The sequence below is a fragment of the Pongo abelii genome, chromosome 13 (assembly GCF_028885655.2).
Source record: "Pongo abelii isolate AG06213 chromosome 13, NHGRI_mPonAbe1-v2.0_pri, whole genome shotgun sequence".
In the NCBI taxonomy this organism is placed as follows: Eukaryota; Metazoa; Chordata; class Mammalia; order Primates; family Hominidae; genus Pongo; species Pongo abelii.
The window spans coordinates 82,553,909-82,570,747 of record NC_071998.2 but is presented as its reverse complement, the minus strand read 5'-3'; the positions used below and the strand labels follow the sequence as shown (position 1 = coordinate 82,570,747).

The 16,839-nt window shown below is 45.7% G+C and overlaps 2 protein-coding genes across 4 annotated transcripts in view; one reads left to right on the top strand and one right to left on the bottom strand.

The window, feature by feature from the left end:
- Positions 1-552: 552 nt before the first annotated feature.
- Positions 553-16,839, bottom strand: part of SHC3 (SHC adaptor protein 3) — a 171,776-nt gene continuing 155,489 nt past the window's right edge. For all 3 annotated transcript variants that reach the window (XM_054520189.2, XM_054520190.2, XM_009244608.4), the window contains one exon: positions 553-8,375. In XM_054520189.2, the coding sequence (XP_054376164.1) occupies positions 8,247-8,375 (129 nt within the window). In that variant the 3' untranslated portion in view covers positions 553-8,246. The remainder of the gene's footprint in view (positions 8,376-16,839) is intronic.
- On the top strand, positions 2,282-2,956 carry LOC103891485 (uncharacterized). The gene has a single exon (XM_054520191.1). It carries the CDS (start codon positions 2,282-2,284, stop codon positions 2,954-2,956), a length of 675 nt encoding a protein of 224 aa, XP_054376166.1.

Genomic DNA, 16,839 nt, shown 5'->3' with positions numbered 1-16,839 from the left:
CATTGGGTGCTATTTACACCATTTTTGGTAGGTCATACTATTTTGAGAATGGTCTTTTGATAGGGAGAAATTTGTAAGACCCATGGCAATAAAAGCGCAGCTCAAAGACATGGGACCTCTTGTCCTGCCCCATTTGCTGTTTATGCAGCAGGAGAGAATAGGTCATAGCCAACTCTTGCACTCTAGCTTTCTCCCATACAAACAGTCCATTTTAGCCTCTCTGTCCTGCTTGCTATGTAAAGAGGAGGCCAGTGCTTGGCATAACTGTTCTGGTAGCGATGCTTGTTACAACTCATGATGAAATGCCCCAACGCAAGTGAGGACACAGCTGCCCACCCCGGTGCTAGAAGGTAAGGTGAGTCCTCTAGGAGTACGTCTGCCAGGATGCATTTTCATTCCGCAGCCTTGATGAATGGGACGAGGCTTTGTTGTGACTGTTTTTTAAGCAGTCCCCCAGGGAATCACTGACAATACCTATTTCTTAGAGAAAAGTTTCAAGCTCCCCTCCTCTCTTTTGTGAGGCAATATAAAATCCATCGTCCAAATGAAAGATACTTTTCACAATAGCCTTTATTGCCTGCAGACTTACATGTATAGTCCTTTAAACAATTAACTGTTTAGAAAATGGTTGTTTCTCTCAACCCTTGAGCCAGTTATTCCACGCTGGTAAGACCCTTTCACAGAAATGTAACAAGGTGCATTTTATAGAAAACATCTAATTAAATCACCAGTTTCATGCTTTTAAATTGTATCTACAAGTGCAAAACCGCAACACCCAAATGTTTTTAGTATCTAAGTCAGATATCCAAAGGTTAGCTACATAATCAGAAATGCGCACACCACTGTTCCGATAATAAAGGCACATTTTCCAATAACCAATTATAACAAGAAGTGCAGCATTACCTAAATTGGGTGTGTCATCTTCCCCTCCTGGGTCACAGGATGACACCTGGGGATGCGATGCCGTGCCTGCACTTGGCAATCCCAGGAGCACAGAAATGCACCAGACAGATCATGAAGGGCTCATGCTTGGAAACCACACCATTTCCTGACAGTGAAGGAATCCCTGTGGATTCATCAAAAGGGAGGAGGGAATTTAAGCTAATTCTCTTCACCTGCTGTGTTGTCAAATCTCCAAAACATTGACCAGATAACAGGTTTTTTCATTTGTCATAGAACAAAGATTAGAGAACTTGAGATTCGTTTTGCATTTCCACTCCTCAGGGATGTCAAAAAAGCCAGTTCTGTTCCAGCACAAAATAGAAAGTGGTGAATTGGCAATACGCCAAGACATAGACCGTTACAGCAATTCTTTTTGTTTCACAAAAGTTAATGGAAACAAAACAACTTTCAAATAATATTCATTTGTCAGTATGTATAATTTGCCATCCAAATGCTTTTTAAAAAGTTATTATCTTATTATTATACATTAAATTTACATGGAGTTGTCTCCTAATCCTGGGATTTTAACACCAAATGTTTAATTCTGAATACAAAGAAACATTCACATACGTAATTTTACAATATTCTGGAACAAGTTATATCCAAAAGTCAAATGAACAGAGAACATTCCACTTGCAACCAACACATAGTTGTTAACAAAATTAACCCCATTAATATTTAAAGACGGATTTATCCATTAATGCCTGTTTTAATTGTCACTTGATTTTGGTGGTTAGAAACTTTGGTTATGGTAAAAATGATCACATGAGTGGGAATTCATTACCTCAAAGCTCAGGACCACAGCCCGCCATGTGCATGTTTTTCTGTCTGCAGTATTTCAAGGTGAGACAACAAAATAGACACCTAAAATTGTATCAGATTTCATTCCTGGTGCTTTTTCAGCGAGAACCATTTTTCCAGCCCTAGGGAAGGAGCCTGTGTGTTTTTGGCCTGAAGGATTCATCAATTCAGAGCATCTGTGACAGCCAGGAGGAGGAAAGAAGGGCGGCTGGGATCACCTCCCGCCCCTTCTAGCATCTCTACTGAGAGTGACAACTCCAGGCTGTCCACCCCCATCCTGAGCCTTCCAAGCTCTTCTCCATGCCACTAACACTCAGTATCTGATGCCTGCAGTGCGAAGCCTCCAGAGTCCCCAGACTGACCTGGGCACTCCACCCTTGCTGGTTCTAGTTTACTTGGACACCCGGGTACCTTAAGGCTTGTCACACTCCAACACCTTTGTGTATGTGTGTCTTTATTTCTTTCTAGGTTATAAACTCAGGCAGAGACCTCATACATTCACTTCTCTATCCCACGATCCCAGTACAGGGCCAGCCACATGTTAACTAATGCACAAATGAGGCCAAGAAGCTGGCTAGAAATCCCAAGAAACTGTGCCAAGTATATGCAGCTGCACCTGGGAATACACGAAAGCATGACATCACAAGCACAGCCTCCTCCACCACACCTTCCCTTTCTCCTCCTTCCCCACTGGCCTCTGACAGCTATGCATGGCTGCATGAAGGAAGATCTAAATCTAGACTTGTTTTATCCTCCCCTTCCCTTCTTCTCACCTTTATTCTGCCTCCACCTTCTTTCTTTGCCTTCCCCCGCTGGCTTCTCTGTCATTTCCCACAGTGGGTTCCCCCAACCCCTGTGGTCCTCATGTCCTGTTCTTGTTCCCTTTGTGCTGGATCCCACATCCTATAGCATCCAGGACCATCCTCCATGGCTGATGCCACAGCCTGCCAATTCCCAAATTCTTCACGTTTGTTTGACTTCCTACTTAGCTGTAAAACCAAAGCCCAGGGAGGAGTCCCAAGGTGCACAACACAGAGCCAATCTGCGTGTGCACAGAGATGCAGATCCGTTTTTAATCAATGTAAGTATATGCGTATATGTATATACATATGCAATTCACATTCACAAGTCCTGGTATAAAGTTGCAATTTTTCTGGCTGCTATAAAATGTGCCAGTTTTAAAACTGTGCATTTGTTGCTTGCAAACTTATGAATATGTATAAACCCCATTATAAATAAATTGTGGCTGGCAGATGGCATTTAAGCTGCCAGCAATGGTTGCATGGAGTTATAAATGCTTATTAATTCTCCACTTTTAAATTCACAGCACGGACCCTGGGATCTGTGACATGAAGTGGTGTGAAAACATAATTATAAATTAGAGGGGGGAAAGCCATCAATAAGAGACAGGTAAGGGCTGGAAACTCTCACTAGTGAGTGGTTCTCAAAGTCAAGACTTAAGAGCAGCTGCACCAGCATCACCTCGAGATTTTTTGAAATGCAAATTCTCGGGCCCCACTCCAGACCTAGGGAGTCAGGAACTTGGCGGGGCCAGGTGGGTGGGAGGGCCTGCAATCTTTGTCTGAACCAGCTCGCAGAGTGGTTCTGATGCCTGCCTTCCACTCCAAGTCTGCTTGTCATGAACGCCTGTCTCTCGGCCCAGGGACATCCCCGGCTTAGGAAGTATGCTCAGGTGTGTGCAGGGCCAGTCAGAAATTGTTTCCAGAAACAGCCTTTCATAAGTGATAGACTTGGTGAATAAATACCCCAGCTGTCTCCTTGCCTTGCTGGGTGAACTCTGGGGTGTCAGCTCTGTCTCTCGGGGTTCCCCAGTGGGATTCGGCTCCAGTTGTGCACATGACGGTAACTTACTTGATAATGCACACCTTCCTCGTCAGCTTCCTTCTCTCCCTACTTCCGGGATCTTCACTCAAATAAACTACTTACCCTCAAGTCCTCTCTCAGGGCCTCCTTCTGGAGGAACCCCAACTAAAAGGAAATAGAAACACTGTCTCTCCCATCTGAATGACTCAGGCTTTTATGCATTTTGAGATGGAGCACAGATGTAGAACCCCTGGAGGGAAGCACTGCTTGCCATTTCCATGGGGCAGGGGGCGAGCTTTACATGCAGGCCCGGGACTGTGAGTCCTGTGCTCTTTCCTAAGTTGATCCCCAGCCCCTTGCATGGCTCCAGTTTCCTCTTCTGAAAAGCAGGGCCCCCTGCTGGGCTGTCTTACCAAGCTCCCTTCCCTGTGATCCTGTGTGGAGCTGACAGTTCTAGGTTGGCACTACGTCCAGGAGTGGGTTTGTCCTCTTCATCTTTCTTAGAGCCAACTTTGAAAGTTCCATGGGAGAACCTGAGTATTACTCTGAAACCCACTGCAAGGTCTGTCTGAGTCCTCAATGACCTCTGTGCAATCTTTCCACAATCCTCCCACTCACTCCCAATCCTACTGTCACCGTCCACAGAAAGGGATTTATGGACAGCACGCAAAGTTGGGCCAGCAAGAGAGAACCAATGGGCACGTTGGGAATGCACAATTTTAGAAAATCATTGCGCTTTATATGTTTCATATATTTGTCAATCCCCAGCACTCCCTCAAGCTGGGAACATGTATAGCCCTGCAGTGTAGAGCATGCCAAGGCTCAGAGAAGTCCAGCAACCCGCCTGAGTCCACGCCGTTCTGGGTGTGCCAGGGTGGAGGCTGGATGGAGATATCTACTCGTGGCCCGCATTGCCTCTGCCCCGGAAAGGCCTATAGTCCGAGGCTTCTGCCCAGCTCAGCCCAACAGAAATGTGTGACTGCCTTCAGGTGGCAGCCAGTTTGGAGGAAATGAGGACCCAGACGTCCATCTTCAAGCATTGCTTATAGAAAGAAGCTACCCAAGTGTCGGATGCTACTGAAAAGGAAAGCTTTATTTCGGGAGCTGGGGGCCACCTTCAGAATCAGGTGGCCCCAGGCATGGAGGTTGGGCTGGCATGGAGGTTGGGCTGGACACACATGTCCACTGTTCCCCCGGCACATGGGCCCTTTAGGATCCACCCTTCCCTGGGCCTGTCCTTCCTTTTAAGTTAGGTCTTTACCTACACACACGCTTGTCATTTCCTGTCTTTATTAGAAATTACCCACGACCTCCTCCACCTCCAGGAGGCCCTAAAGAAGGCCATATATGGCCCAATCAGGCCTTTGTCCATTATCCCAACATTAGAGATGGCCTGACAAAATAGCCGCTCGCTGATCAAGGCTGAGCGGACGCCCAGTCTTTGGGCGCTTCAAATATAAAAAGCAGCAACAGTGGTGTCTTAAGCACAGGATTTAAGATTGAGTCATTTGACTGCGGTGTTTTTTACCTCCCCACCTGATTCTCCAGTGAGCTACTCAGAGGCGGCCTTGGAGGTCAAGAATCAAAGCTGACTTAAACCACAATGAGCACCTCCATGAGAGGCCCAGCCGGCCTCCGCGGGACAGAGATGTCATTTGAAGCACAGCTGATTCATTCATGGGGTTAGGGGAGGTGGGTGGGGGTCTCTAGGGCCACTTGGTAAGGGCAGAGGGGCCGTTTTAGGACTGCTGGCCCCCACCTTGTACTCCCAGAAGACATAGAGTTTGGGGTTAAGTGTTGGGGGTGCCCATTGGAGGGGCAGCAGGGCCCAGGTGCACTCTGCAGGGCCAGGGTGGCCCAGCACAGCAGCAGCAACTGTGCCCTGGAAGCCCGAGGCCCTGGAACGCAAGGCATAGTGCCGTTCCCGCTGCGTTCATTGTTCAGCTTCCCTGCTCTGCCCAGGCAGAGATGTGGCCTGAGGAAGCGTGGGGAAGAGGGGCCCAGGCTAGACAGGGAGGAGGCTCCATTGCTTTTGCCTTGGAATCCTGAGCTCAAAGCACAGGCTGGCACACAGCAGGGCTCAGGAAATGCTGAGTGAGCAGAAGAGCTCTGCAGCCAGATGACAACATGGCCTCCAGCAAGGTGCAGCACCAGCCCCAACCTCAGTTTCCCCATGTGTCTGTGAGGCTCACAGGAATGCCCAGCACACAGTGCTGGAGGGAAGATTTGGGATAACTAATGTGCGCTCTAACCCACTTTACAAATGGGAGGGAACAAAGATTAGAAAATCGCTGCCATCTGCTATGTCTGAAGCCTGCTCACTTCACTGGCACTATTCTAGTGTAACCAATACATAATCTGAGCTTAAAAATGTATATTTTGAATTAATATTAAAAAGAAAAAATTTGACTCCAATACTTTAAATTTTCTAAATTGATTCTCATGCGAAAAATATTATATATATTTTCTATCACCATCAAACTAGACACTGACTTCACAGCAAGAGCTACTAAAGCTGCAGATTACCATTCAAGTCCCCCAAGAGAAAAATAAAGTAAATCAAATGTTACAACATTCACAGCTCCTAACTTGCGTTTCCTACTTTGCTATTGTCCCTGAATGTTATAATAGCATTTTGACCTTTCACAAGTGGGGAATGCACGAATGTTGAAAGAAGGTCATTTCGCACATTTTTCTATGTGGTGCACATTCACGCACAGGTGGGTCAGAGCTGTGTGTGTCTCTCCAGGGCTCCCAGCTTCCCAGAGGACAGATGTGCAGGGCAGCTCTCAGAGCACCCAAGTCTACGCTGTCTTGGGGCAGGAGCCTGATGCAGCTGCTGCCAGCATCCCCGTGCAGCTGTCTGCTTCTGGATCACTAAGCAGAGTATCCACATGATGCCTGAAGCCAAAACCATTTCAGGAAACAGCAGCGCAGTCTACAGTAGTGTCAGACTCTCCAGAGTTTCAGTCCACTGCAGAACATTCTAGAACACTGACTTCACTGTCATCTGAAATTCACTGGACCCTCAAAGGCAAAGACTCCCTAGAAGGCCATGTATGAAGGCTGGGGCGTGCCCTAACTCATCCTCACTGGTTAGTTCTAACCTATCCTTCCATCTGGCCACACGCACACCCCAAGGCAGAAATGGGGCTCATACCATTGGCATTAGAACTTAGCAGTATTATTATCTGCCAGATTTTTCAGTCTCCTCATAACTCTCCTTACAGGATCAGATTTATCACTATCCAACTCTAAGCGTGTTTAGTGTGTCTTTCTGTTCTGCTGACCCGTACCCTACAGGGTGCTGTATCCTGTGGGGTCTCACCAGAACAAGAACCAAGTTGCCAACAAGCAAATGGATCCATCTATTCTTTAAAGGGTATCTGTGAAAATCACAGGGCAGTCTCAGCCCAGATAGTATTTGAAAGGTATAAACATTGCCAGCTTTCTAACACCAAATGACTCCTCAGGAAATGACAGTATTTTACCTGGAAGAAAGGGAGTCAAGACAAAGAGTGGGGGCGGGCACATGCTCTTCCCTGCAGCGACTGAGAAACCTTGTTGTTGGGACAGCGACATTTCCCCCATCCCTCATGTCAGAGGCAGAACCTCAAATGGATTCCAGTAACTCCTGGGCTTCTGGCACATGCAGCCCCGGGAGCCTCAATGCCTGAGTCTTCGGGACTGAGCCCTGGGATGGGTGCCTGCTCTTGCTGTCACACAGGCTTCTCCCCTATTGTATAAGGCAGGAGGGGGACTTTACTAGCAACTACCACAAGCAGCCTGTAGTCAACCGCTGACTAGAGGGAGACACAAACCAGGAATTTGCCCCAACCACCCTTCTACAAATACCCATTTTAGCATTAGATACATGAGAACAGGGAAGCACTTGTCAATCAAGATCTTGGTTGGTGAAGCTTATTTTGTGCCATTTTGGCGTGAAATGAATTCCCAAGTACTCCTCGCACAACTAGGGTCAAGGGTGGCGGGGTCCTGTGCTCAGCAGGACCCGGAGAAGCTGGAGTGCCACCTGTTCTTTAGTGAAGCTGCAGCGAGTCGTGTGGTGCTAGACACCCCAGGCACGTGGAGTGCAGGGCAGGGAGCACAGGAGGTGTCCCAGGGAGGCCAAGGGAAGATGCCCGCTCCCACCAGCAAGCACAGCCATGCCTCAGAACCAGTATCTTATAGCTTTCAGTGCAGGGCTAGGCATGCTCTGAGCAGCATGCCTTGCGATTCCCTCACAATTCTGTGTTTCTATTCCCCTCCAATTGTGCTTATTAGGTAAAACTGCAGGCTACACCTTCCTAGTGGCATTTCCCGGTGGGATGGGTCAGTTGAATTAAATTTTTGCCTGGACAACTACAGTTAAACTTATGGTTTTTTTTCATTAAAAACATACAGCACAGAACATTAGTCTTACATCTTTCTTAGTCTTAAAAAATATAAATATAGAGGGATAATTTGTACAGGATGTATAGGTATGTACACCTTTAATATGCATATGAGAAATTCAGAACCAAGTTTATGAAACTTGACCTTAAAGGAAGCCTTCCTTTTGAAGCTTTTGAAGAAGGCTCTGAGCCACAGGCAGCTGTCCCAGTTCCAGCAGCCCCGATTCTAGTCCACTCCAGGTCCTCCTGACCTGGTGCGCAGTGCTGGAAGCAGTGCTGGCCAGGTCACTGCTTCCTCTCTACTGGCTGCTGGAGACACAGCTCACTCCCTGCAGAGACAATGGGCAGGCTGCTCTCTAGGTGGTGGTTGATGAGGTGGCTGATACTGTCAAAGACTCTGTCCTTCGTCCGGATCTATGAATGAAGCAAAGGAAAGGTTAAGCACATCTCACAGGCAGCAAAAAGAGAACATGCTTTGCTCAGAATCAGCCAGACCATCTGAACTGGCCCAGAAAGAAAGGAGGAGGGGACAAGGGGCTTCCACCACTTTAGAGATGCTGTCTGCAAAGAGCAATGGCCAATCCATTTCATTGGTTGGGCTCACCTCCAAACTACCTGAAGACCTTTCAGTAACCATAAGCCCAGGCCCCTAGGACTGAGCTCTGGAATGTCCCAGCCCACTGTCCTACAGGCATGGCCTCCCCCGCCTTCACCAACCAAGGCCACCTCACCTGTCTCATCTGCTCCCTCCCTGGCCCTCTCAGGATAGCCCTGAACTGGGCTCTGCAGGCTCCCATGACCCTCCCACCTCTAGGCCTTTGCATGGCCATCTCCCGGCCCAGAATGAGTGTCTTCCACCTGAGCCTGGCCCCACCTCAATGCCAGCACTTCCAGGCAGCCTTCCCTCCTCTCCAGGCATCCTGGGCACCCACCAGGGGCAAGCGTCACAGTTCCCCAGAGGAGCTCCTGTTGCCCCTGCAGTCCCCCACTGGAGAGTGAGCCAGCCTGGGTCAGAGGTACAGGCTCCGTGTTCCTGGGCTGTCAATTCTACAGCCTGCCCATAAACTTTTAATGCCATGTTAGGGGAGAGGAGGTTGAACACTCTGCCCTGCTTGCTGGCCTGCACTGTGGTCCCTGGGGTCCATCAACCGCCTCCACTCTGAGCCGGAACATTCACAGATATCGCTCACACTCGAAAAAGGTGGGGTGGGGCCTGTCAGGAGCAATCTTTCAAGGAGTTCTGGACACAATCTCCTGGGACTTCCATGTTTGAGAAGTGGGAGATGGGGGCAGAAAGCAGCCACCTGGCTAGGTCCATTCACCCTCACAGGCCACCCTCGCGGCTAGCTCGAGGGTCAGCTGAATTCCCTGGCTTTGCTCTCCAGCCTTAGCAGGGGTCTCCTCTCCATCAGTGTGTGCAAATGAGTTTCCAGGAGCCCATCCTTTCATGGGACACCCAGCTCTCCTCGATCTCCTGCAGGGACTCCGAGGCAATGTTCATTCTCCTGTTTTCCCCTATATTCTCTTTTCCCCAAATTCTCATTGTGACTCCTGCTTCCACTAATGTGGCCACTCTTGCCCCTCCCCCTCCATCAACCTACCAAAGAAACATCAGCCTCTGGACTTTCAACCCCCATCCTGCTCCCATCCAAAATCTATACTTCAGGTGTGCATATTGGAAATTCCCACCCAAGGTGCTCTGAGAAGCTCATACCATCTGCTCATGGCTCTACAAATTGCACCTGAAGGAACAGAAAAACTTTGAAATTAGAATGTTTTCCCCCTGCAGGAACCCTCTCCACCCATCTCTGTAAGCACCAGAGGGAGAAGAGCTCTGTGGACCAGAGGGTCTCCTGATTGTTGGGCAGTAAGCCTCACTAAGGATGTAACCTGTTGGGCAAGTTCAAAAGGAAGCTTTTTGCAAGGCTTCCCAGCATCTTTCTACTGAGGTTGTTTAATTCTCTTGGGGCTGCTCAGCATTCCTGCCCCAGAAATACCCCCTGAGTAACTCAAGAAGCATACTTATTTGGAAGCCAGGGGCACCCAGGAACTCAGCTTGAAACCAGTATTGGGGTGTTGCCTTAACATTGACTCCTTACTCTTATTCCTTAATGACTGACACTCACGTAAGTTCTGGGTGAACTGGAATGGATGAAGAGTGATTTAGGGCAGGGAAGTGTCTGAGACAATAGTCTCAATGTGGTCTCACCTCCAATACTCCTGAGGACCTTTTAGTAGCCACAGCCCAGGCCCCAGGCCAATTCCATAAGGAGCTCAGGGTGGGGCATGGGCACCAAGTGTCTTAGGCTCCTCCAGTGATTCCAACATGCTGCCAAAGCTAAGAACCACCAGTTAGCATATTTCAGTATACAGGCTGGCCAACATAAACACACATATATGTATTTACTGACTAAGGAAATAGAGAGGCTAGTTCACTTCATTGCCATAAATACTCAAGTCTGGCTTCTGCCCAGAGAACTTATAGCCAACAGAACTCTCTGTGTGGACCCACCTGTTATGCACTAGAAATGCTGATGGCTGATTAAAACCACTGGGCAGCCAGGACAAACCTAGACTCCAGACACACCTGCAAGGATTCTGCCACAGTGAAGACACATGGAATGTTAACCCCAGACAACTGGTTGAGGCTGTGCATCATAAAGAGGAAATAAAAATCAAGATGAAAGCCTTCATTCTAGTCAGGCTACAAAAGAGACTAAAATGTGCATATACTAGAAATTAAGAAAAGTCTAAAATTAATCATCTAAGCTTCCACCTTAGGAAACTGGAAAAAGAAGAACAAATTAATCTAAAGTAAGTAGGAGGAAAGAAATAATAGATAAAAATTAGGGCAGAAATCAATAAATTGAAAACAGCAAATCAGTACAAAAAATAAATTAAAACAAAAGCTGGTTCTTTGAAAATATCAATAAAATTGATAAAACTTTAGCCAGGCTAAGAAAAAAAGATGATAAGGCCCAAAAAACCTCTAGCCAGGCTAAGAAAAAAAGATGATAAGACCCAAATTATCAATATAAGAAAGAAAAGAGGGGACTCCACAACAGACCCCAAGAACATTAAAAAGACAATAAAGAAATACAGGAATAATGGAATTCAACTTTGTGACCAGTTTATCAGGGTCTTATCTGCATTTGTTTTACAATATTCCCAACATACGATAGGTTTTTTGGGATGTAAGCTCATCCTAGGTTGAGGAACATCTGTATTATGGATGGCTCTATGCTCATAAATTTGATAATCTAAATTTAAAAATTCCTTGAAAGACACAACTTGCCAAAACTCACACAAGAAGAAATAGGCATATATGTATTAAAGAAATTGAACCAACAATTAATCAGAATAGGCAACAACCAAATCAGAATAGGCATATATGTATTAAAGAAATTGAACCAACAATTAATAACCTTCTGAAACAGAAAACACAAGGCCTAGATGGGTTCACTAGTGAATTCTATCAAGCATTTAAGGAATAATTTATTTCAATTCCCTACAATCTTTCTCAGAAGGTAGAATCAGAGAACATACTTCCTCATTCTATGAAGCCAGCATTACCTGAATACCAAATCCAAACAAAGACATTAAAAGAAAACTATAGTGCAATATCTCTCACGAACATAGATGCAAAAATGCTTAACAAATATTAGCAGATTGAACCCAACAATGTATAAAAAGAATTATACACCACAACCAAGTGGAATTTATTTCAGGTATGGGAAGTTGGTCCAATATTCAGAAATCAATTGCTTTTATCCATCATGTTAAAGAAGAAAAATCACATGATCATATCAATGGATGCAGACAAAGCATTTGACAAAATCCAACACCTCTTACCAAGAGATTTTTTCTTTAAAAAAAAGGTCTTTTTTTTTCCACGAACAATGGAAATACATTCCATGCTCATGGATAGGAAGAATCGATATCGTGAAAATGGCCATACTGCCCAAAGTAATTTATAGATTCAGTGCTATCCCCATCAAGCTACCATTGACTTTCTTCATAGAATTAGAAAAAACTACTTTAAATTTCATATGGAACCAAAAAGGAACCCACATAGCCAAGACAATTGTAAGCAAAAAGAACAAAGCTGGAGGCATCATACTACCTGACTTCAAATTATACTACAAGGCTACAGTAACCAAAATAGCATGGTACTAGTACCAAAACAGATATATAAACCAATGGAACAGAACAGAGGCCTCAGAAATAACACCACACATCTACAACCATCTGATCTTTGACAAACCTGACAAAAACATGCAATGGGGAAAGGATTCACTATTTAATAAATGGTGTTGGGAAAACTGGCTAGCCCTATGCAGAAAACAGAAACTGGACCCCTTTCTTATATCTTATACAAAAATTAACCCAAGATGAATTAAAGACTTAAATGTAAGACCTAAAACCATAAAAACTGTAGAAGAAAACCTAGGCAATACATTCAGGACAAAGGCATGGGCAAAGACTTCATGACTAAAATACAAAAAGCAATGGCAACAAAAGCCAAAATTGACAAATGGGATCTAATCAAACAAAAGAGCTTCTGCACAGCAAAAGAAACTATCATCAGAGTGAACAGGCAACCTACAGAATGGGAGAAAATTTTTGCAATCTACCCATCTGACAAAGGGCTAATATCCAGAATCTACAAAGAACTTAAACAAAGTTACATGAAAAAAACAACCCCATCAAAAAGTGACCGAAGGATATGAACAGACGCTTTTCAAAAGAAGACATTTATTCAGCCAACAAACGCATGAAAAGAAGCTCATCATCAGTGGTGATTACAGAAATGCAAATCAAAACCACAATGAGATACCATCTCACGCCAGTTAGAGTGGTGATCATTAAAAAGTCAGGAAACAACAGATGCTGGAGAGGATGTGGAAAAATAGGAATGCTTTTACACTGTTGGTGGGAGTGTAAATTAGTTCAAACATTGTGGAAGACAGTGTGGTGATTCCTCAAAGATCTAGAACCAGAAATACCATTTGACCCAGCAATTCCATTACTGTGTATATACCCAAAGGATTTTAAATCATTCTACTAAAAAGACACATGCACACGTGCATTTATTGCAGCACTGTTCACAATAGCAAAGACTTGGAACCAACCCAAATGCTCATCAATGATAGACTGGATAAAGAAAATGTGGCATATACACCATGGAATACTATGCAGCCATAAAAAAAGGATGAGTTCATGTCCTTTGCAGGGACATGGATGAAGCTGGAAACTAACACAGGAACATTCTCAGCAAACTAACACAGGAACAGAAAACCAAACACCACATCTCCTCACTCATAAGTGGGAATTGAACAATGAGAACACATGGACACAGGGAAGGGAACATCACACACCAGGGCCTATCAGGGGGTAGGGGGCTAGGGATAGCATTAGGAGAAATACCTAATGTAGATGATGGGTTGATGGGCACAGCAAACCACCATGGCATGTGTATACCTATGTAACAAACCTGCATGCTCTGCACAGGTATCCCAGAACTTAAACTGTAATTTAAAAATGGTATTAAAAAAAAAAACTCTTGATAAAGTAGTTTTTTTTCTTTTTTCTTTTTTTTTTTTTAAAGAAAACTCTCTTGATAAAGTAGGAGAGGAAATTCCTCAACTTGATAAAGAATATCTATGGGCTGGGCACGGTGGCTCATACCTGTAATCCCAGCACTTTGGGAGGCCAAGGCAGGCGGATCATTTGAGGTCAGGAGTTTAAGATCAGCCTGGCCAACACAGTGTAACCCCATCTCTACCAAAAAAATTTCAAAAATTAGCTGGACGTCGTGGTGGGTACCTGTAATCCCAGCTACTTGGAAGGCTGAGGCAGGAAAATCGCTTGAACCTGGGAGATGGAGGCTGCAGTGAACTGAGATCACGCCACTGCACTCCAGCCTGAGCGACAGAGCAAGACTCTGTCTCAGAGAAAAAAAAAAAGAAAAGAATATCTACAAAAAAACCCTACAGCTAACATTATATCTGATACTAAGGAACTCAAAGATCAAGAACAAGACAAAGATATTCCCTCTCACCACTCCATTTCAATATCTTACTGGAAGTCCTAATATTCCAAAGAAAACCTATAGAATTTCTTTTTTGATTTCATTTTTGTAAACCATTATTGCTAAAAATGTGTTGCCATTTTTAGGTAGAAGTCTCTAAGGTTTCACAGCAGCTTAATTAAAATATGTCTCTTCTCTAAGCTCGGGAAGAACTGCACACTTGACTCTGTGTGGCCTGTGGTCAGAAGGCATCACCTACAGTGTCCAAAAGTAAGACAGTAAGATAGAAAAGAAAAAAAAAGGCATACTGATTGGGAAGGAAGAAATGAAACTGCCTTTGTTCACAGATGGCATGATTGTCTAGAAGAAAACCTGAAAGAATAAAAAAAAAACTCCTTGAACTAATTGTGATTATAGTAAGGTTGCAGGACATAAGGTAAATATACAAAAGTCAATCACTTTCCCATATATCAGCAATGAACACGTGGAATTTAAAATTTAAAATGCAACACCATTTACACTGGCACCCCTAAAAATGAAATAGGTATAAATCTAACAAAATACCTATGAGATCTATATGAGGAAAACTACAAAAGTCCAATAAAAGAAATCAAAGAAGAACTAAATAAATGAAGAGATATTTCATATTTGTGGATAGGAATACTCAATATTGTCAAGATGTCAGTTCTTTACAATATTTATTAAATAATATCAAATAAAGTCTATTTAAAAACAAAAATAATAAATGAATATTCAGCTTGAGAGCACTGGGTGGGACTCGGTTTTCAGGGAGAGAAGCTGGAGGAAGTGAGGTTTTACGAAGAAACGAAAGCAACATTCCTACTCCTAAAACAAGGGCACTTTGGAGCCTCTGGAATGGTTCATAGTAAGGAATTACTTCTTTGATTTGATTTTTGTAGATTGTACTGTGAAAAATGTGCATTGTTTTTAGGTAGAGATCCCCAAGGTTTCACAGCAGCTTAATTAAAATATGCTTCTTCCCTAGGCTAGGGCAGAAATGCACACTCAGCTCTGTGTGGCCTGTGGTCAGCAGGCATCCCCCCCAGTGCCCAAAAGTAAGGAGAGTGGGGGTCAGGTTAAGGGGTGAAAGAGGGAGAGGTGATAGGGGGTTGGAAGGTGGAAGATAGGAAGGGTGGGGGTGAGAGGTGAAGGTGGAGGGTGAGAGGCAGCAGGGTAGGGAGGTGGGGTGCCAGTTGTGGGGCAGGCTCCTTTGTGCCACATTGTGGGTGTGGGGGCCTCTGTGGTCTGTGGACAACAGCAGGTCTGACTTGTCATATTCATCCTTTCTTCTGGGCCTCCTTCAGGTCCCCAGGTGGTTGGTGGGAAGGTGAGGGCTCCTCCTCTGGCTGTGACACATGTCCAAGTCAAAGCAGGACAAAACAGGGACAGTTTCTGGTACCAGGATCTCAGGGGACACTAAACTATCACCAGCAACAGAATGAGACGGATAAATAATCCTTACAGAAGCCCTTGAAGGGGCTGGCACAAAACCGCCCTCATGTGCAGTAGGAAAAGCAGTGCAAGCCCAGGAGGAGAGCAAAGTGGGCAGGCCAACCTCAGTATGTGGGTGTTGTGAGTGGAATGTACAGGCATAGGGGAGGGGACACAGGTGAGTCCCCCTCACCAACTCTCCACGTCTCCTCCATCAGCAGTGACTAAGCTGGGCACAAATGTCTGTTTGCAGGGTTGTGTGTCTGGGTGGAGCTCTGCCACTGGGTGCGGTACCTTGGTGATCCTCCAAAGTGCCCAGTGGTGGAAGGATGCAGGGGAGAGCCTCCTGCCCTATGGTGGCACACATGGGCCTCATGAGGACACTCAGGGCTTGGGGAGGTGTCCAGGGGAGCGGTAGGGATCTGCTGAGCTGCAGCCCCAGTTTGACCTCACAGGGACATTTCGCACTGAGCTTCAGCGCCCACACAGGAGATGCCCGCCAGTTGCACCAGCCTTCTGGAACACTAAATTCTAGCCGAATCAGGTTTGAAACTTTTGTTCTAACTGTATGGAAAGTACACTCATGTTAGTATTGACTGTCACTGCCAATTCTACCCTAAAAATGATTTTTCAGGAGCTCTGCAGCTGGATAGAGGGGTAGTCTCCTTCTGCCTCAGGGAAAAGCCCAGGCTACCTTGGGAACTGTGCCATCTCCATGAAACCTCCAGGACAGCATTTGATGAGTCACTGCTCAAGAAACCACAAAGAAGTCATCACTCAGCTGCCAGAGTAGGGAGGCCAACACCACCGCACTCAATGTCCCCACAGCCATGACCTCAGTGACCAAAGACAGCACCAGATCAGCTCACAGAGTGGAAGGCCTAGGCCCAGGTCACCTCTGGGAAAGCACGGCTGACCCACAAAACTAACCTGAAACCTGTGTAAAAACCCACAAACCAGAAGCAAAGCAGGCAGAGAGAAGGAAGTACCGCAGGAAAGTGAGCAGTGGCTCTCCCTGAACCCTGCCTGGATGCCGGGGGCTCACCTGCCTTGGGGCCATCCCAGATGAGGCTCCTCTGTCCTGCACCAGGTGGAACTGAGGGTTTCCAGCACCCCTTGGGGCCAGTAGAACACGGTGCTAGGAATCTGAACCTTGAGAGCTGGAGGGCTCCTTCCACATTGCCTGGTGTTGCCCTCTAAGACATTTCTTTTTTAGCCATGGAAAAACTCTGTCACACACAGCCCTACCTGGATACCCAGGATATAGGATTTGGGAATAAAATGGGAGGAGGCCGGCCCTGGAGCACTCTCAGGACTCTGCCTGCCCCTGGGGGCTTCCAGAGCAAGACTACGGGGGTGGTCTTTCCCACTCAGAACTTCCATGGGATGGGTAAG